Here is a 21338-nt window from a genome sequence, read left to right as displayed (position 1 = left end):
AGTGGAGAAACACTGTAGTGCTGCACTACCTGCTGTTAGTCCCTCACGTGAGAACTAGAGTCATCACCAGCCCAGGGCCGCGCATCTGCCACTCCACCTGAGGGGCCGCCGGGGACCCAGGTCGGACTTCAGGCGGAATCGGGTTTACCTATTCTTCGTGGCCCGGGTCTCCGAGTCGGGAGGTGGGGGTGAAAGAAAGAGCCGAGCGGCTCCCGGCCAACGGCAGTTCTTGAACTTATACCTAGAGACGTCAGCGCTGCAGTGCAAACGGATGCCACACAGCTGGTTCGGAAGCGTCTCGTCCCGCCCCACAAAAGGGGCGTGGGCTACGCGAAACCTTGGGGGACGGGAGGGAGGGGCGCGCACCGCCCCCCGCGAGGCCCGCACCCTCGCCGGCCCGCTTCCCAGCAGTCCCCGCCTTGCGGCCCGTCCCGGGTGAGCAGCCGGGCGCCCGCGCCCCCGCCCCGAGCGCGCCGCTGCCGCGGCTCCGCCCCCTTCCCGAGCAGGCCGCGCGCCCCTGCGGCTCCGAGCTGTGTCGCGGGTGCGCGCACCGCCAGCGGAGCCGCAGTTAAAATGGTCCGAGCCGGACCCCGCGTTCCCCCTGCCGCCGTACTGACTGACTGAGCCAGCAGGCTCGCTCCCTCCGTCGCGTCCCCAAAGCTCGCGCCCACCGTTCTCCCGGCTTCCCGGGGCAAAGCATGTAGCCCCCATCCGGCGCCGGGCCGGCCCGCAGCTGACGCCCACCCCCCCACCGTCGTGTGTGTGCCCGTGTGTGTGTGTGCGCAAGGCGGGCGACCCCGCCGCCCGCCGCGGGCCCGAGGCCCAGCCAGAGAGGGGCCTGCCTCGCTGCCGGGAGCCCGGCTGTCCGGGCCTCCCTACTTCTCTGTCCCGGTCCCCTTCCTCGGGGCCTTCTATATGGGCCACCTTCTCTCGAAGGAGCCGCGTAACCGCCCAAGCCAGAAGAGGCCTCGCTGTTGCAGCTGGTGCCGCCGCCGCCGCCCTCTCCTCAGGCTGCCCCGCCGGACCCCGGCCAAGGCGCCCCCCCAACCGGCGGCGCCCCGGAGCCGGGACTGCTTCTTCCGCGGGCCCTGCATGCTCTGCTTCATCGTGCACAACCCCGGCGCGCCCGCCCCCGCCGGCCCAGAGGAGGAGTCGCCGCTCTCGCCGCCGCCGCCGCGGGACGGGGCCTACGCCGCGGCCGCCTCCTCGCAGCACCTAGCGCGGCGCTACGCGGCCCTGGCTGCCGAGGACTGCGCCGCCGCCGCCCGCCGCTTCCTGCTATCCTCGGCCGCCGCCGCCGCCGCCGCTTCGGCCTCGTCGCCCGCCTCCTGCTGCAAAGAGCTGGGGCTGGCCGCGGCAGCCGCCTGGGAACAGCAGGGCCGGAGCCTCTTCTTGGCCAGCCTGGGGCCCGTGCGCTTCCTAGGGCCGCCCGCCGCCGTGCAGCTCTTCCGGGGTCCGCCGCCGCCGGCCGAGCCCCCGACGCCTCCCGAGATGGTGTGCAAGCGGAAGGGAGCCGGGGTCCCCGCCTGCACCCCCTGTAAGCAGCCCCGCTGTGGCGGGGGGGCCTGCGGCGGCGGCGGCGGCAGCGGAGGAGGAGGACCTGCGGGGGGAGGCGCCTCGCCGCCGCGGCCCCCCGACGCCGGCTGCTGCCAGGGCCCAGAGCAGCCACCGCAGCCTCTCTGCCCCCAGCGCTCCTCTCCCACTTCGGAAGGTGCCCCCACAGAGGCTGGTGGGGACGCCGTCCGAGCGGGGGGCACCGCCCCCTCGCCCTCCCAGCAGCACCACGAATGCAGCGACGCGGACTGTCAGGAGACCCCCGAAAATCCGTGCGACTGTCATAGGGAGCCATCCCCCGAAACCCCAGACATCAATCAGCTGCCGCCATCCATCCTGCTCAAGGTGGGTCCGGGCGAGTGGCTCGGGGATGCGCGCTGTCCCCCAACCCCGGCCCCCACCTCGGAGGTTTTCTCTCTCCTCCCTCAAAGCACGGAGGAGGGGGTTCCCCGACGGCCGGAGACGTCCGAAAGGGAGATTGGGAAGCCAATGGGGAGGATGCCTATGGCATATTATTGAAGTAGAAAAACTTGGAGTCTACTAAATGTCTTTTAATAGCTTGGGTCTGTTGCGCATAATTCAGGGTTCATCTATTATTCGATTCCCAGCCCGGTGGTTTAGAAACTATTCGTAAGTTTTGTGTGAAATATTGTTTTATCACTTGAGCAGTTTACACTGACTGGGTAGAGACTTTGTATGTTAGTGTTTGAAAGTCTTCAAACAGTATTTTCAGGTTTGATAGCTGCTAGTTGATGTCAAAAAAAGTTAATTTTATTGATCATTTACCATGATCAGGCACTGTGCCAGAGCTTTATATACATAATATCTCATTTAATCTTGCAGTTAACGCTGTGAGAGAAATATTGTTAACATCCTTACTTTATACAAGAAGAAACTGATATTTCAGTGCCATGTGCCTACAGTAGTTAGTCAGGCAGAAGTGATCTTTGCTCCTACGGAGCTTACAGTCTAGTGGGGCTTGAAGAGGTTGAATGACTTGCCCAAGGTCACACACAGTAAGGGGCAGATCTGGGGAATTTAGGCCTGCTTGACTTGAAAACCCTTTTATTTATGTTATGTTGTGTATTACCTTTCTACATTTAAACCCTTACATAAAAGCATACAGATTACCAGAAGGTAAGGACAAATGTATTTTTTGTTGGGGGACAGATGAGTGGGGAACAGGTAGGTGTCTTGTGGGAGCCGTGTCTCGCAGCTACTAAGTAAAATTTGCAATTTTGTCAATGCTAGTGCTAGTCACTTAGTTATGTGATAGTTTGTAGTAAGCTATTATTAAAAAGTTTTTTTTCCTCATTTACTCTCTTCTCTCCCACCCCCACATCAGCAGCTTTCTGAAGCTTAATAAATATAAACCCGGTTACTCATTGTGGATGATATTGAAGGCTAGATAGAAAAACCTAGATAAGAATTAGGCTACTTTTATTGTTACTGAAGTAAGTGTCATCAATTATAATTGATGACAATTTAATTATATACTGTCAACAATATACTTTGATTAGACTTTTTGCATATTTGTAATCCTGTGTGTTTCGGTCTGTTTTATTGTGATATTAATATTTTTGTAAATAATATAGCAAAGGAGTGGGAAAGCTTACCTTTTCCTTGTGTCCAAATATAATTGTTTAATTTACAGAGGTGTATTTTTGGAGGAGTAATTGCCACTTCTGTATGTTCAGGGTGTGCATTTTAGGGCAGAGGAAACATTCTTGAACCTTTTAAATTAGTGGATGACATGGACAAATTAAATATCAACGAATGCTTGGTATAGAGGTTTGATTGCTGTCTTGTTGTTTGGTATGTAAAACTGTTTAAAAACAAAACAAAAACCAGGTCTTCCCACTTTCTACCTAAACCATTATTATTTCATGAAATAGAGAATACAAGAACAAAAGAAAGAAACAAAAGGTGGTAGGACATGATTTTATAATAAAGAGACTTCTTACAGAATAAGTTTATTTCATTTGCTACATTGTTCTTTTCCACATTTTTGCTAGGGACTGTTGAAAACCTGATCTAAGGGACATTTGGGGAAATTACTCATTGGACTTACCCTATTGTGTTGGAGTATTTAGACATGTTATATAGATTTCCATTACATGTATTAGAAACTTGGATAAAGATACTGTGTGTGGTTTTCTTGGTCCTGGTGGTATTCAGCACAGAGTGAGTCAGACCGTCTGGAATGAATTGAAATCGAAGTTTTTTAGTGTTAACCAACCGAAGTAGAACTTTTGGGTATAAGGCTTTGCGGGGCAGAGGCTCTGGTGACATAGATAGTGTTCATTGCTCTATCTTCTCCCCTAAGTGCAGTGCCTGGCATTTAATAGCACCCAGTAAATATTGATGAACAAGTGAATGACCAGGTTTTTAGGAAGTCTGGGCTGAGACTCTGGGTGAATATGCCATGCCAATAAGGGAAGTCTCTAAGAAGTGTTTCTATCCTGAGTTGTTGTTTTGAGCCACAATAGAGCCATTGGATGGTGAAGAGTTTCTGGCTCTGTTTAGGCATGGAGAAGAGAAGACTTAGGGAGCTATGACAATTTTCTTTACAGTACCAGAGAGTTGTTGCATAGAGAGGCACAAATCCATTACCCCCATTAGAAGGTATGTCCTACTCCCCTGATGATGGGCCATGACTTCTATAATTGTATTGCTGCAGCCTTTGTACCAGAAGTTACTACAGTTGTAGAAAAGGGGGATGTGGAGGGGAGAGAGTTTGGGAGAGAGACATGAGGAAATGTGATTCAAAGATGTTTTTAGGGAAGTTGACTCAAACTACCATACTTGCTCAGTTTTTTCCAGGTATGGCAAAAGCAAAAGAAAACTAAATTCTTTCTACTGTGGTTCATAGGCAGATTTTTTGGCCTAATATCAATAGGGCTTTTTCTTTTTCAATTTTACTTTTATGTAAGTAGTATTACTTGCTTTAAAATATTCAAATAATGCCCGTAAAGCAAAAGTTGGCCTTGGTTCACCCCCTACTCTCCTATCTAGTTTTCTCTCCAGAGGTCACTAACCACTGTTATCAGTTTAGATTTTTCTTCTAGACTTGTACTGTGGAGTACAGTAGCCGCTTGCCACATGTTGCTATTTAAATTTATAGTTAAAATGAAATAAAATTTAAAATTCAGTTTCTCGGTCACAGTAGCTGCATTTCAGGGATCAGTAGTCATGCGTGGCTGGCAGCTACTGTACTGGACTGTGCAGCTCCAGAATATTTTTTTCTTTGTAGAAAGCCCTGTGTAAAACTTCATAGCCTTTTTCATAAATGGCATCAAAATGTACATGTTCTGCAATTGTTTTCATTAACAGTATGATTTGGAAGTCTTTTTTATTAGTGAGTGTATGGTTTCCTTCATTCTTTTAAACTGTTGTATAGTATCCCATAGTATTATGCCATACTATATTTATTTCAGTATGGTATAGTTGGATGTTTTCAATTTATTACTACTGTAAACAATGCTAATAGATGTTTTCTATGCACATGTGGTCATTTTTCTAGGGTGGATTTCAAGAAGTGGAATTTCAGGGTTGAAGAATGTGATTGTCTGAAAATTTAGAAAGTCCTTTCTAACTATAGGAGCTCTGTAAAGATGAAATGAATTCTTTCTTAAAATGGTGAACTTCATTGGAAATTATAATTATGTAACTTCAGGAAGAGACCTTTGAGGTCATCTTGTCACTCCCTACTTCTTATGCACGAAGAAACAGGCCTGTAGAAGTGAAAAGGCTTATCCCAAGGCATTTTAGATAGTGAATGGCAGACCCTGGGCTAGAACCCAGCTCAGTGTTTCCAGGTTTAGAGATCTTTTCAACATATGGTGTAAAAGGGCTTAAATAGTCTTCTCTCAGAATTTTATGAAAGAGATTCCTGAATTAGGGGGTGGGAGGAAGCTTACACCAGCCAACATCTAACCATTATGAGTCAGAGGCTAATTTTATAATTGGGTCTGTAAGGTTGAATTGTGGCTTTAAATATTAGAAATTTGAGAAGCAGGGAATGGCTCTTCAAAGGTCAGCTGTGGGAATAACATTTTTCTAAAGTACTTAAGCCTGTTACATATGATCTTGGACTGGTAAATGGATTGCTTTGGATCAAATAAGCTAGCTTCAGTCTTTGCTACCTGTTGCCTTTATTACTTTAAGCAACCTTACCTACTGATACCACAATTAGATTTTTATGTAGTGGATCCACTATAACAGTTTTGCCAAATGATAGCAGTGGAATATTTTTCTTTAAGTAGTAGCTATTTGAGTAACTGGGTATTTTGAATCTATATTTAAATTTTAGAGGCTTTGTATGCTATATATTTAGATATCTTGCTTTCTGTCAGCAAACTATTTCTTTCCAAAGGAAACCAGGTGAGAGACCCCAAATCTATCACCACCATTAGAAAACCACTTCACCATGAATGCATCTCTGATAATGTATCAGTAGTTATTAAATCTCTATTTTTATAGCTTTATTATGAACAGATTGCTTTAGTGATCAAGGAAGAGCTCTATAAGAGAAGTGTGCTTTGGAGGAAAGCTTATGTATCTGATCTATTTTTTTCAGATATGAAAACAAGGATAAAAGCAATGAGAATGGGAGTTGAAGAAAAAAAGTGATGTGACTTTTTAAAGCTTTGAATATAGATTATTAGTGGGTAAGAGGAGCTAAGTTACATGTAGCTTTTCATGAGTGCTTTGGCTTAAGGCTCCAGTACCAGATAAATTCTAGAAAGTATCTCTGGAGTTCTAGGGATGGTTTAGCCAGTGCTAAAATGGAGTGTCCTTAGAAAGTCAGGTTCCAAGATTGTTCTTTGCTGGAGAATGCCTAGTAATCTTGGATAATTTAATCAAATCAGGCTACCAAAAGATGAGATTTTTTTTCTTCTCATTTTGAAAAGTCTATGCACTTTGGTGCCTTGTAAGGAGTAGCTGTCAAGGGGGGTAGCCTTAAGCTGTTCTTTACCAACTTAAGATACCAGGTTGTATAAATGATAGGGAATGTAAGGGAAGAGATGTGAAGGCAAATATGGAAGCATTTAATATTAAAATAATAGTTTCTTGAAAAGTTACTTACCTTTGGTTAAATATCCTGTTTTATGCTTATCAAGAATCTTGAAGCAACAAACATATATTGTCCAGCACTGGGAAATATAGCCATTATTTCGTAATGACTTTAAATGGAGTATAACTGTAAAAATATTGAATCACTCTGTTGTACACCTGAAACTAATATATTGTGAATCAACTATAGTTCAATTAAAAGTAAAAAATCTTGCCCTAGTCTTGGCCCATTTGGTGTTCAAGTGATGTGGTAAGGGCATCCATGTGGTGGAAGAAGCTAGCAACAGTGATGCGAGATTGGTTACATACATACATGCATGCATTCCCTCTCTCTGCCCTCTGAGAAGGTCTTTGAGCAGCAATACCCAGGACAGTGAGTACACTTAGTGTCCAGATCTTAGCTTCTAAATATCATTCTCTGCTAAAAGGAATCAGTGTTCCTTGGAGAAATGACTGATTCCAGGGCTGGGACAAGTAAAGCACAAGATGAGCTTGGAATATTTTGAGCCAGAATGCAAGGAAGTGCTCAGAGAATAATGGAGATATGTCAAAAGAACACATTATTTCATAGTGTCTCCTCCCAAAATACTTTTAAAGAAGTCTTGTTTTATTGAATTCTGTGACTGGCTTTCAAATAAAACTTATTCTTGTGTAAATACCTGACTTTGCTATAGACTAACACTCTCTGTAGTAACAGTTGGGGGTTTTATTAATTTGCTGTGCTTTAAATTTTAATGATTAAATTGTGAAAAATTATTTTACAGATTAGGAAATAGTTTTAGAATCTGTGACTTCCCTATGGCTGTATGGTTAGAAAAGTACCAGAAAGGGAATTCCCTGGAGGTCCAGTGGTTAGGACTCACCACTTTCACTGCCAGGGCCCGGGTTCAATCCCGGGTCGGAGAACTAAGATTCCTGCAAGCCCCGTGTGGCCTAAAAAAAAAAAAAAAAAAAAAGTACTAGAAATATGTTTTGTGTCTCTGTTTTTCTAAATGGTGCTTTATTCAGCAGACTGTTTAGTAAATTTTACTTTCAAGCTTTTGGCAAACAATATAAGTAGAATATTTAAGAAAGAGGCAAGATATGTACATAGGAAAAAAATTGAAAAGGCCAAAAAAGTTAAACTGACACAGAGAAGATAGTCAATATAAAATAGCTATACAGATTTACTTCTTATGTTTCTATAACTTGCATACAGTCTGCATGCTCATAAGCCTTAACTCCTTTTTGTGGTAATATCTGATAGCAGATAAGATCTCTTCATCAAGAAATGAAATGGCCAAATGTAGGTGTTGGCATGGTTGATTTTTAAGTACTATGAAGGTCTGTGGGATATGTATGACCAAATGTTAAGCAATGATACGTTCTCTGGAAGTTTTTTTAGTCTGAAGTATCTTCTGATACCTTACATCAATGCCTCAGTCAAAATTAGAATCTTCAAGTTTTAGAAATATTTGGATATTGGCCTGGTAGTGGTTAGTTCAGATTATATCAGTAGTATGGCTTGTACATTTTCTGGTAATTAATAGCTTAGTTGCATTGTCCAGATCTGCCAGTAAAGGTTAAGAATATTAAGCATGTTTTCAACCCAGGTCCTGACTAGAAGTCATTGTTGTTTCCCAATATCCATTCCCCTTATATTCTTTTTAGTAACAATACCCATCGTGTTCTAGTTAGGCACATGATCACCTAACTAGAGACTTTCTTAGCCTCTCATATAGGGGTGGCTATGTGACTAAATATTGGATAATAGGCTGTGAGTAGAAGCAATGTATATGACTTCCAGATCACACTATAAAAGGCAGCTGCTTGTCCTTTGCTTCCTCTTCCCTTTTCCAGGGCTAGACCACCTGGATTAAAAGAGTAACCCATTTTCAACCGTATAAATTAGGGCAGTGATGAAAGAGCAACAAGATACAAGATGATAGATCCCTCGATCTAATACAGCCTTAGAGTACCTACTTGGCTTGGACTTTGGTCACGCTCAAGACATTGCTAACAGGCCTGTGTTAAAGTAAGCAATTTCCTGGCTTGATGCAAGTGCCGTTTCAGTTTTTTCATTGTCATTTTTTCCTCTTTCTTATTTAGCAAAAATGTTCCAGGCCAGTCCTTTACAGACCTATGTTCTCTTTCTTCAAAGCAACCTTTGAAATGTTCTTTCTCTTGAATCTCAGATGATCCAAAGATAATTCAGAAATGCCTTTGACCATATAATCTTGAAACCAGTGAATAAATCTCATGTCTTAGTGTCTCCCACAGAAGCCTACGTACATGTGCACAGATGTTTGTTAAATGAGTTAAGAAGATAGCATGGTGCATAGTAGTTATTTTCTGAGGAGTTAGGATAGGGGTGAGATAGCGTTTTAATGACAGAAAGAAAAGCGGGAATATTTAAACACGTGTTGGTTAATTATTTCTGTTTAACAAATTATGCAGTTTAAAACCACAAACATTTATTATCTCATATTTTCTGTGGGTTAGAATCCCTTTGTGGCTTAGCTGGGTCCTTCTGATCCAGGGTCTCTTATGAGGTTATATTCAAGGTGTTTGTTGGGGCTACTTGACTGGGACTTGAGAATTTTCACCCAAGCTTACTCACATGGTTTTTGGCAGGCCTCAGGTCCTTACTGGCTGTTGGCCAGATGCTTAAGTTCCTTGCCATGCCATTTGGGCTTCTCCATAGGGCTAATCACATAGAGCAACAGAGTAAAGATACTCAAAATGGAGGCCACAGTTTTCTTAATCTAATCTCTTCTGCCATACTCTGTTCATTAGAAGTGAGTCAGTAAATCCGGCTTACCCACAAGAGGAGAGAGTTACACAGGTGTAAATACCAGCAGGTGGGGTCATTGAGGGCCATTTTGTAGGTTGCCTACCACAAACCATATGCAAAGATCTATTAAATGTGCATTGGTATTTTAGCTGAGTATTTTTCTTTTTTACTTTTATCCATCTTTGCTGGTACTGGTTTTATCTCTACTCACTTATTAATTTCCTTTCACCTGAATAAATAAGACCCATCTAGATCTATCTAGGTTAGTCAATTTTCTGTTAATGATAACAATCCTCTCACTTTTACAAAGGAGAAAACTAAGGTTCAAAGAAGGTAGTATCGAAAGTCAGACATATTTTAAACAAGGTGTTTCTTGGTTCCAGTGACTATGTTCCACGAATCTTCTATTTGTTAAGGGACAAATTAGCCCTTTAAAACCATGTAGTCCTTTAACCTTAAAAAAATGATCTAGTCTCTCTAAATCCTCTCATCTATAAAATGAGGGAAACAAGCATTAAAAATATCCACCAGAGAGGGACTTCCAGCTTTGGCTGCATGAAGAGTTTGGTGAATCTTCTCCACAAACACAAAATAAATATATATAAATTATATATATATATATATATATATATATATATATATATATATAAATTATATATATATATATATATATAAATTATATATATATATATATATAAATTATATATATATATATATATATATATATATATATATATATATATATATATATATATATAAAATAAATCACTGGGAAAAACTGCCCCAAACTATTTGGGTTTTGGAAATCGACCAAAAGCACACAACAAAATGAGATGCATTTATTCTTAGGAAAACTACTAGAGCTTCAGGTAAGAATAGTGGAGGTCTACACCACTCTTGAATGAGGCCCCTACTGTACCCTTGTACCCCAGTACCTTTGGCAAGAATCAGGAGTTTGGAAAACCAGCAGCTTAGGTGTCTTAAGAGGGTAACTTAGTTTGGGGCAATAAGTAACAACCTGTGTTTGTCAGCTAAAAGTGATGAACTTGTTAGGAAAAAATTGGTGAAAACCCACATATTTGCAAGTCTCATGTTGTGGTGCCAGTTGGGATGAGTGGGGGACGAGCTAGGAATTTAACAGGCAGACCTTGGAAATGAGAGAACCATAAAGGGATAATAAGCTCTTCACATATCCTTGGCTTACTCTGAAGCTATGCATATGTGCAGGGGAGACTGGAGAGTATCTAGCAGAAAGCAAGGGCTAAAGCAGACTTGAGTATAAGCCTTGAATATGCTTTTCCCATCCCACGCACATATTGGAGAGCAGACTTGAGATGTTTGAGCATATCTTTGCCCAAATAACTAGCTGGAAACTAAGCAATTTAGACACAGGTTGACCTCCCTAGGAAGCCAGGCAAAAAAAAAAACAATATGAATAAGAATTAAAACTTGAGCAGAGACATTCAACCTTCAGGGGACTCATGTCCTACCATTTAAGGCCAGGGAGATTAAAGTTGAAAGAAAATTCTGAAAAGTAAATCAAATTCCAGAGTTGCTACAATATGTTATCTAAAATGTCTGGTTTTGAATGAAAAATTGAGACATGTAAAGAGACAGAAAAAAAGGGAACCTATACTGAGAGAAAAGAAAGCAGTTAATAGAAATTGAGTAGGCACAGATATTAGACTTAGCAGATAAAAACTTTAAACTGCTATTATAAATATGTTAAAAGAATGGAAGGAAACATGATTTAAATTATAGAAGAATATGATAACATTGATCTAACAAATGGGAAATCTCAGTATGAAGAAGTGGAAATTATAAAAAAGTATTGTTTGATGCTGTTGCAAATAGAAGTGCTTTCTTATTTCATTTCTGAATTGTTCATTGCTAGTATACAGAAATATTTGCTTATTAGCTCTAAATTTTTGTGTGTATTTTTTTTCTGTATATAAGATCATGATATCTGTGACTATAGAACATTTTAATTCTTCCTTTCTAACCTGGATGCCTTTTATTTCTTTTCCTTACCTAATTGCCCAGGCCAGAATCTCCAATACGATGTTGAATAGAAGTGGAGATGGTAGAAATCTTTTTCTTGTTCCTCATCTCAGGGGAAAACATTCAGTCTTTCACTATTAGGTATAATGATAATTGTGGAACTTTTATACATGCCATCTATCACATTAAGGAGGTTTCCTTTTATTCCTAGTTTTCTGAGTATTTTTTGTCAAGAAAAGGTATTGGAGTTTGTCAAATGCTTTTTCTGCATTAATTGAGATGGTTGGGTTTTTTAAACCTTCATTTTATTAATATGGTTAAATGGATTTATTTTTGCATGTTGAACCATCTTTGCATACCTGGGATAGATCCCACTTGGCCATGGTGTATGATCCTTTTAATATGCTGCTGGATTCAGTTTGCTAATACAGTTGACCCTTGAACAACATGGATTTGAACTGTGCAGGTTTTCTTACATGCAGATTTCTTTTCAAGAGTAAATACTGTAGTACTACATGATACTTGGTTGGTTGAATCTATGGGTGAGGAACCGTATATAAGGAGGGCCAACTATAAGTGATACTTGGGTTTTCGACTGCATTGAGGGTCAGCACCCCAAACCTCTGCGTTGTTCAAGGGTCAAATGTATTTTGTTAGGATTGTTTGCATTTAAATTCACAAGGAACGTTGGTCTATAGTTTTCTTGTGATGTCGGTTTGTAGTTTGCTTGTGATGTCTTTGGCTTTGGTAATGAGGGTAATGCTAACCTCAGAATGAATTAGCAAGAGTTCCCTCATGCTCCAATTTTGGGAAGAATTTAAGAAGAATTTGTACTTGTTCTTCTTTAAATATATCACTATTGAGGCCATCTGGTCCTTGGTCTTTCTTTGTTAGAAGTTTTTAGATTACTGATTTAATATTTCTACTTGTTATAGTTCTATTCAAATTTTCTGTTTCTTCTGAGTCAGTTTTTTGTAGTTTGTATGTTTCTAGAAGTTTGTCTGTTTCCTTTAGGTTATCTAATTTGTTGGCATACAATTGTTCATAATACTCTCTTATAATTCTGTTTTTATAAGGATGGTAATAATGTCTCTATTTATTCATGATTTTAGTAATTTGAGTGTTTACTGTTTTTTTCCTCTCTTGGTTGTGTTCTTAGCTTCTCCCATATCATACTTCCTCTTTAGGACAGTCCATAACAATGATTCTTTTAATAATGGCCTCTTGTACTTAAGATGGTTTTCTGTTTTTAAAGTTGATTTTTCTTGGCTGGAAAGGCGACCACCCCCTTGCCTTGTGTGAAGGGTGCCTCCTCACCCTTCACACAACACACTTTCATAGGGAACCTGGTGCTAAACCATTCATAGATGACCTGCTTCTGGGTCAGGGTGTCTTACATAGCAGAGCAGCTCCCTCACTGCGATCTATTTAAAGTCAGCCCTCGACAGAAAGGATAAATTAAAAAATTAAAAATAAAAAGGGTAATTTTTCTAACTGAAAAAGACCTTTTCATTGCCTTTAAAAATTTTAGCGCATATTATGTGGTTCCTTTTTTGTTCACAGATATTTTCCAATTTATCTCTGGATGAGCGTTGCCTTTCTGCATCGTTGGTTTGCAAGTACTGGCGTGACCTTTGTTTAGATTTCCAGTTTTGGAAGCAGCTGGATCTTAGTAGTCGTCAGCAGGTATGGATTCTAATTCTAAAGAAACACTCAGGTTGACCTATTCAAAAAATAACTTTTTCCTCCTCAGAAATCACTTGTTTCATGCTGTAGTTTTTCAAGATAGTTCAAATGACTGTAATCTATAATTCTGTGCTTTAGTAATTTTTTTTCAAATTCAAGTTGAAGCTAGGTTCCTATGATGAAGAATACATTTTTTAGTTTGGATTGGTAATTTTGGGTTGGTTCTTAATCCTCTTTGTCTTAGTCCTCTTCATCCCCCCCGGTTTTTACTACCTTTAAAAAGAGTTATTAAACTTTCCATTTTTTGGAGGGGTCATTTTATGAATATTAGTTTAATAGTAGAAAATTAGGCAAGCATTTATATAGTACTGCTGACGTGCCATGTACATACTGTTCAGTAAGCTTTATATGTATTCACTTGATCAACAATCTTATGAGTTGATACTATCATTATCCCTATTAATTTATTATTATTATTATTATACTTTTCCTAACAGTATACTTATAATTTATTTTGTGTGAAGAAATGGAAGCAAAATGGAATAAGATAACTTATTTTGTTTTAATTTTCATTTTGATGAATTTTCTAATCCTCTCCATTGCCCAACTGCCAATATGTTTATATGGTGGCATAAATTAGGAAAGAAGATAGTTAATAGTGCTTATTGCAAACAATTTGTTGGACTTGTTAAATTCTTCCCTTAAACTTGGTTTTCAGTGCTTGGCATTGGAAACATAAAAAAGATATCCAATAAGAATAGGATTTTATTAGACTACTAAACCTGCTCTAAATCCTTCCATGATATTGTTAGTGATGTGCTGGTAAATGTTTAACAGCTGGCTTTCAAAAACAAATGAGCAAAGAAAAAGCCCTGATTTGTTATATTTTCCAGTTTTTGTTGTACAAATACTTTCACCATGTCCAATTTCAAGCTACCAATGTGATGTCACTGAATGTAGTGATATAACTGACTTCGAAAGTGGTATATACTATAGACTTTTGTGATTTGGTACAAGCCATCTCCAACAGACCACTGGTAGCGTTTGTGTGCATTTATAAACACATGTACTTTAAACAAAATAAGCAAGTTCCTGAGCATTTGTGTATGAGTTTTCTTTTTGTTTTTCTGCCTCATTGGTAAGAGGTTAAGACAGTTATAGAATTAGTCATTTACCTGTCCAGGTTCATGAAATTTGTGTCCAGGGGGAATGGTGAATATTTAGTTAGTTGTGGCTGGTACAGTGGAGAGAGGTAACTTGAAGTAATCCGTTGGGTCTTTACTTCATTAGTCTTGCTTGTCTGAGCTATTTGTTACAAACTCAGACTAAGAAGAGCTTTTCCCCTCTCCTGGTAGTTAGGTCTGGAGGTGAAAAAAGAAAAAAGGAAAAAAAAAAGAGAGGTACGCTGTTTCCAACAAGCATAAACAAAGGTATTTTCAACCTTGGCTCTTACTCCTTGTATCCCTCAACACTCCAGTTCTTTCCTTTTTCCTTTCTTTTTTTAAAAAAAAATTAATTAATTAATTTATTTATTTTTGGCTGCATTGGGTCTTCGTTGCTGTTTGCGGGCTTTCTCTAGTTGTGGTGGCTGGGGGCTACTCTTCATTGCGGTGCGTGGGCTTCTTGTTGCGGTGGCTTCTCTTGTTGCGGAGCACGGGCTCTAGGCGCGTGGGCTTCAGTAGTGGCACGTGGGCTCAGTAGTTGTGGCTCCTGTGCTCTAGAGTGCAGGCTCAGTATTTGTGGTGCACGGGCTTAGTTGCTCTGTGGCATGTGGGATCTTCCCGGACCAGGGCTCAAACCTGTGTCCCCTGCATTGATGGGCAGATACTTAACCACTGCGCCACCAGGGAAGCCATTCTTTTTCCTTTCTAAATTTCATCATGTGCATTTTCTCTCATTATTTTTACACAAAAGATTTGAATAATGTTAACTCTGTTTTCTTTTTTTGGAAATATGATTGGGCAGGGAATGTGTAGAGGTTGGTTTTTAAAATTTGTTTAAAGAATTGAGATGGCCATATGAATTTTTCAGCAGATGAATTTTAAGGTTACTTACATGTTGCTTTGAGTCTTCCGAGAAAAACTTTTTTTAATGGACTTTTCTGTGAAGTCTTCAGTGTGCTGAAACCCAAAATGATATATTGTCTAAGCTATGGATTTAGTTATATGTAATGTATTCTGATAGAAGTAGTAAAACAATTGAAATTTGTATACTTTGGTAGGTATCATCTCATAATAAGTGTGAAAAGTCAAGAGTCATACATCATGATGGCTGATATATACTATTTGTTGGGTTAAAAACAGAACGAGGTCTTCCCTGGTGGCACAGTGGTTGAGAGTCCACCTGCCGATGCAGGGCACACGGGTTCGTGCCCCGGTCTGGGAAGATCCCACATGCCGCGGAGCGGCTAGGCCCGTGAGCCATGGCCGCTGAGCCTGCGCATCCGGAGCCAGTGCTCCTCAACGGGAGAGGCCACAACAGTGAGAGGCCCACGTACCGCAAAAAAACCCCCAACAAAACAAAAAAACAGAACCAACTCCAAATCTCAATACAATTTTGTTTGTGGGGAGTTTTTGGTGAGTTTGAAAGTTTAAAGTATGTTTTCCTAATAAGGATAGATTTTTAGGCGTTTAATGAAAACTAACACATACATTATCACTTGGTGTTTTCTGACACCAGATATGTTTTTTTCCATTCTGACAACAAACTGTGACACCAAATGCATGTCCAACAATTCAGTTCAGTTATGCCACTAACTCCTGGAGTTAGTGCAGACCTCACAGGTTAAGGGCTCAGTTCCATAAGACTGTCTCCACGTCATATGCCAGTCACAAGTCCTAGGAGCCACCTATACTTTTGACTGACCAACTGTAAATTTGGAAGTTCCCCCAACCCCCTCCTTAGGTGTGATAATTTGCTAGAATGATCAGAACTCAGGAAAATACTATGTTTACTGATTTATTATAGAGGATGTAAACCAGGACCAGCCAAATGGAAAATATGCATAGGGCATGGTATGGGGGGAGAGAGTTTGGAGCTTCTATATTGTTTACATCCACATCGACCTCCCAGCACTTTGATGTATTCACCAACCCAGAAGCCCTTCAAATCTCAGTGTTCAAGAGTTTTTATAATCCAGTCTCCAGCTCCCCTTCCCTCCCAGGAAGTTGGAGGATGGGGCTGAAAGTTTCCACCCTCTAATCACATGGTGTTTGGTCTTTCTGGTGACCAGCCCCATCCTGAAGCTATCTAGGGGCCCAACTTAAGTCATTTCATTAGTATAAACTCAGGCATGGTAAAAGGGGCTTGTTAAAAATATCAAAAGACATTCCTATCACTCAGGATATTCCTAGAACTTTAGGAGCTCTGTTCCAGGAACTGGAGACAAAGACCAAATATATTTTTTTTATCATACCACAGTTCTTACTATGCTTTAATATTAAGTAAGAAGGTTTTCTTTTGATTGTGGTTTTCATGCTATAATCTAATTATTTATTGGAGAGAATTTAATAGAAGAATAGAATGTAAGTTTCTACTTTTAGCAGATTTTAAAATTTATTGCTTTTCTTCTCTCCTCTCATAGGTCACTGATGAATTATTGGAAAAAATTGCATCAAGAAGTCAAAATATAATTGAAATCAACATTTCTGATTGTCGCAGTATGTCTGATACTGGCGTGTGTGTTCTAGCATTTAAATGTCCTGGACTTCTTAGGTATACAGCCTACAGGTGTAAACAGCTTTCTGACACCTCTATTATTGCGGTTGCCTCTCACTGTCCTTTACTTCAGAAAGTTCATGTAGGCAACCAGGACAAACTTACTGATGAAGGACTCAAACAGGTAAATTTTAGCATCTATAAGATGGTTTTACTTGTATTAACTCAATATGTTTTCTTGCAGCAACACTTTGAAAGATTGCTATGTTGTAGCAACATACGTAGCAACATACATATTGTAATGTTCAGAGACTAAATTAAGTCATCCTTTTTGTGTATCTGTGAATATTTGGGTTAGTGAACTAGAGTGCCATGGCTGTAATTGATAAATTAACTTTTTTGTGTTTTTTAATAAGTGCCTGAACTTCTTTGACCAGCCATTTTATTAATTTATTCTTTTGTTACTTAAATTTTATACGAAATTTTGCTTTAGGTAACAACAGTATGCAGTTTGGGTCAGCATGAGGTTTTAAAAATTAACTTTTAATTCCTCTTTTATGTTACTAGATGTCATGCTTACATGTTTTAAAATATCTTTTAAATGGAAGTCCAAGTTAAAGAGTATAAAATGAAGAAAAAGATGGTAATTACCTATATTAGGTACAATAATTGGATTAAATTTAGTATCATGTTTATTTTCTGGTTGATTCACTTTCTTTGGAAATGGTATTTAAGGTTTCTTGTCTCAGAGTGGATATTGAATGGATTCTGTGTGCCAGTCCCTGAATTTGTGAATATTTTGAATATTTAGTAATGTCCCCTCTATTGTACTAGGCACTTTTTGTATTTTTTATTTAACCTTTGAAATAACTTTGTGGAAATAGTTGATATTAAGCTCATTTTGTAAAGGAAGAGATTAAGGCTTAGAGAGATTAAGAAACTTGCCTAATGTGTAGTAGAAAATGGACCTGGGATTTGAAGCTTGGATTCTCCAAAGCCCTACAGCCTTACAGTCTTTCCATTTTTCCATGCCAATAGATTGTACTCTTCTAGACCTCGAATAAAGGAGCCTGTTCCATGAGGGAAGAAGCTATGCACATTTACCACTCTACCCACAGTGCCCTTGGCAAACATTTGTTGAAAGAAAGAATTAATAGTTCCACTCAAGAACTTTGTCAGAACTATTTTTTAAGTTTAGAATTAAGATGTAGTCCTAATAGTTCCCAGGAAAAGCAGAGTATCAGTAAAGTCCTAGACTTAAGTCTGATCTGAGATGAAGTCAAAAATAATATGAAGATCCCTAAATTTATTTATTTATTTAAATATTTATTTATTTATTTGGCTGTGCTGGGTCTTAATTGCAGCATGTGGGATCTTCATTGCCACGTGTGAAATCTTTTTTGCGGCATGCAGGATCTTTTTAGTTGCAGCGTGTGGGATCTTTTAGTTGTGGCATGCAGGCTCTTAGTTGTGGCATGTGGGATCTAGTTCCCTGACTAGGGATCGAACCCAGGCCCCCTGCATTGGGAGCGCGGAGTCTTAACCACTGGACCATGAGGGAGGTCCCTGAAGATCCCTAAATTTAAACACTGCATATGAATTAACTGAAAGCTCAGTATTAGAAGAAATTTGGAAAGACTATCCTAAATAGTACTAGGTGTGTCAATCCACTTTATGTGTTAAGAATCCTGAAATTTATAAGGGAGCCTATTTTGTCTGCACAGGTTAATTGTGCAACAACAGTCTTACCTGTTGTAATATTTGTCCTGATCTATTTCTGCTATGTACAGGATTATTCATTAGCAAAGCATTTTATGAAGTTCTTAAGTCTGTTAAAACAAATTAATCTTCGAGGTAAATTATAAATTTTATAGACATGGCATGATTCTTTTGTGACAGAAATTTCCCAGCAAGTTATACTTCACAATGAAACATTTTAAAAAGTCTATGTATTTATTAAGAAATGGATTAAATTTGCTATATATTTAAATCTGATATAACACAAATAGGTACCAGATGACCAGAGTGCCCAGGGTGTTCCTTGTAAAAATAAGGTCATATTTATGGTTGAAATAGAGGGAAACTAAAAAGTTCTTTAAGGAACAAGACTTAATATCCCAGTTAAGTGTTATGAATTTATCTAATATTTACAGCTTTGAGACTATTTATGTAAATCTTCCCTAGAATGTGAGGTATTTTGGAGCCCATTGATTTAATTTATTTATTTATTTATTTATTTTTGGCTGTGTTGGGTCTTCGTTTCTATGTGAGGGCTTTCTCTAGTTGTGGCAAGCAGGGGCCATTCTTCATCGCGATGTGTGGGCCTCTCACTATCGCGGCCTCTCTTGTCGCGGAGCATAGGCTCCAGACGTGCAGGCTCAGTACTTGTGGCTCACGGGCCTAGTTGCTCCGCGGCATGTGGGATCTTCCCAGACCAGGGCTTGAACCCGTGTCCCCTACATTAGCAGGCAGATTCTCAACCACTGTGCCACCAGGGAAGCCCGGAACCCATTAATTTATGACAGATGTTTGCTTCAGATTTTTATGGTTTCTGAATGATGAATTAATTATATATGAAGTAATAATCTGATAAAAGTAGTAAAATAAATCTTTTTCATTCTAAGTAATTTTTAAAAGTAATTGCATATGAACCTCATTGCAGTACAATGAGTAATCCTTTCCTATGCTTAAGATGGTGCTGTGGTAGGGTGTGTCCTCTTTTAGCCTCTTTCTTGGGATAGTGTTACGGTATAGTAGAAAGAGACTGGCTTTCATAGATACACAAAATAGAAGTAAAAGTTTTATGAAGTAATATATAGCCTTATGAACAGTGCAATTGATATTTTCTATTCTATACTGGTATGTTAAATAAACGTTGATCTTGATCCACTCAGTAAATTAATTTCATGAGCCAGTGATATTTGATAAGCTCTGATGTGGACTGCATTACACTTTTAGTGAATTAACGACTTAAAAATGTATAATAAAGTTTCAAAAGGCCTGGTATGGAGCTTTCATAATTGATGAATTTTCCTGGTAATTTTTTCTTTTTTACTCTTAAACATAGCAATTGATTGAATTGTTGATTGTGTAGATCAAGTTGAAAGGTTTGGAAAGCATGGACAGAGAACTAAAGGAATTCAAGAAAATGATGCGTTGAACAAAATGAGAATAGCAGTAAAGAGGTAGAAAGTATAATAAGGAATGAAATAGGAGTTTTGGTGCTGAAAAGTATAATTATTGATATAAAAAATTTAGTAGAAGGATTTAGCATCAAATGTGAGCAGGCAGAAGACTCAGTGAACCTGAATAGGACAAATGAAATGATCATGTCTGAAGAGCAGAAAAAAGAAAGAATGAAGGAAAGTGAACAGAGTCTAAGGGACCTGTGGGATACCATAAAGTGAAGGGAGAGTGAAAGAGGCAGAAAGAGTATTTTAAGAAATGATATGGCCCAAACTTCTCAAATTTGGTGAAAGACATGAATCTATACATCCAAGAAACTCCAAGCAGGATGATTTCAAAGGGGCCTACATTAAAACACATAATAGTCTAATTTTCAAAAGCTAGAGCCAAAGAGAATCTTGAAAGCAACAGAGAAGTGACTCATAGCATACAAGGGATCTCAATAGGATTAACAACTGGTTTCTCATCAGAAACCATGGAAGCCAGAAAGCAGTTGGCTAACATATTTAAAGTGTTGAAGAAACAATGTTAACCAAGAACTCTGTATCTGGCAAAACTGTTCTACAAGAATAAAGGTGACATTAAGATATTCCCAGGTAAACAAAAACTGAGGAAGTTTGTTCATAGACTTGCCTTACAAGAAGTGGTAAAGAGAGTTCTTCAGGCTGAAATAAAAAGACACTAGATAGTAACTGAAAGCCATATGAAAAAAAAAAGAATGTGAGTATAAGTAACCATATAGGTAAACTTAAAAGATAGCTTTATTGTATTTTTGGTTTTTAACTATTTTTTTCTATATGATTTAAAAGGCACATGTATAGAACAGTATTTATAAATCTCTGTTAATGGGCACATAATGTATCATCTGTGGTAATAACCATATAAAGTTGGAGGGATAGAGATGTACAGGAATAGGGTGTATACTATTAAAACCAAGATGGTAATATTCAAATAAAGTTATTATAAGTTTCAGATGTTAATTGTAATCTCCATGATAACCATTAAGAAAATAACTAAAATATATACATGAAAGTAATAAGAAGAGAATCAAATGGTACACTGCATAAAATCTACCAAATACAAAAAGTGCAGTAATGGAGGAGCTGAGGAACAACAATAAAAAAAGTATGAAACATACAGTAAATGAAAAGCTAAATGATGGAAATAAATCCTTCCTTATCAGTACTTTAAATATAAATAGATTAAATTCTCTAAAAGGCAAAGATTGGCAGAATGAAAAAAATAAGGAATCATGCATATAAATTCTAAAAGAGACTCATTTCAGATACAGACACAATGAGGTTGAAAGTAAAAGAATGGGAAAAGATATTCCACTCAAATACTAATAACCAAACAGAGCTAGAGTGGCTATACAGATGGTCCCCAGCTTATGATGGTTCAACTT

General features: G+C 39.4%; 1 protein-coding gene across 2 annotated transcripts in view; it reads left to right on the top strand.

Annotated features, from left to right (window-relative positions):
* Window positions 1-515: 515 nt before the first annotated feature.
* The window catches only part of FBXL17 (F-box and leucine rich repeat protein 17), a 489758-nt gene continuing 468935 nt past the window's right edge, over window positions 516-21338 (top strand). Inside the window, exons 1-3 of one of the 2 annotated variants that reach the window (XM_067031421.1) lie at window positions 516-1899; window positions 12968-13090; window positions 16674-16931. In XM_067031421.1, coding sequence (XP_066887522.1) covers window positions 916-1899; window positions 12968-13090; window positions 16674-16931 — 1365 coding nt within the window. In that variant the 5' untranslated portion in view covers window positions 516-915. The remainder of the gene's footprint in view (window positions 1900-12967; window positions 13091-16673; window positions 16932-21338) is intronic. The other variant, XM_059063241.2, reaches the window with a different exon arrangement.

Source organism: Kogia breviceps, chromosome 4 (assembly GCF_026419965.1).
Source record: "Kogia breviceps isolate mKogBre1 chromosome 4, mKogBre1 haplotype 1, whole genome shotgun sequence".
Lineage (NCBI taxonomy): Eukaryota > Metazoa > Chordata > Mammalia > Artiodactyla > Physeteridae > Kogia > Kogia breviceps.
This window is presented reverse-complemented; position numbering and strand designations above follow the sequence as displayed.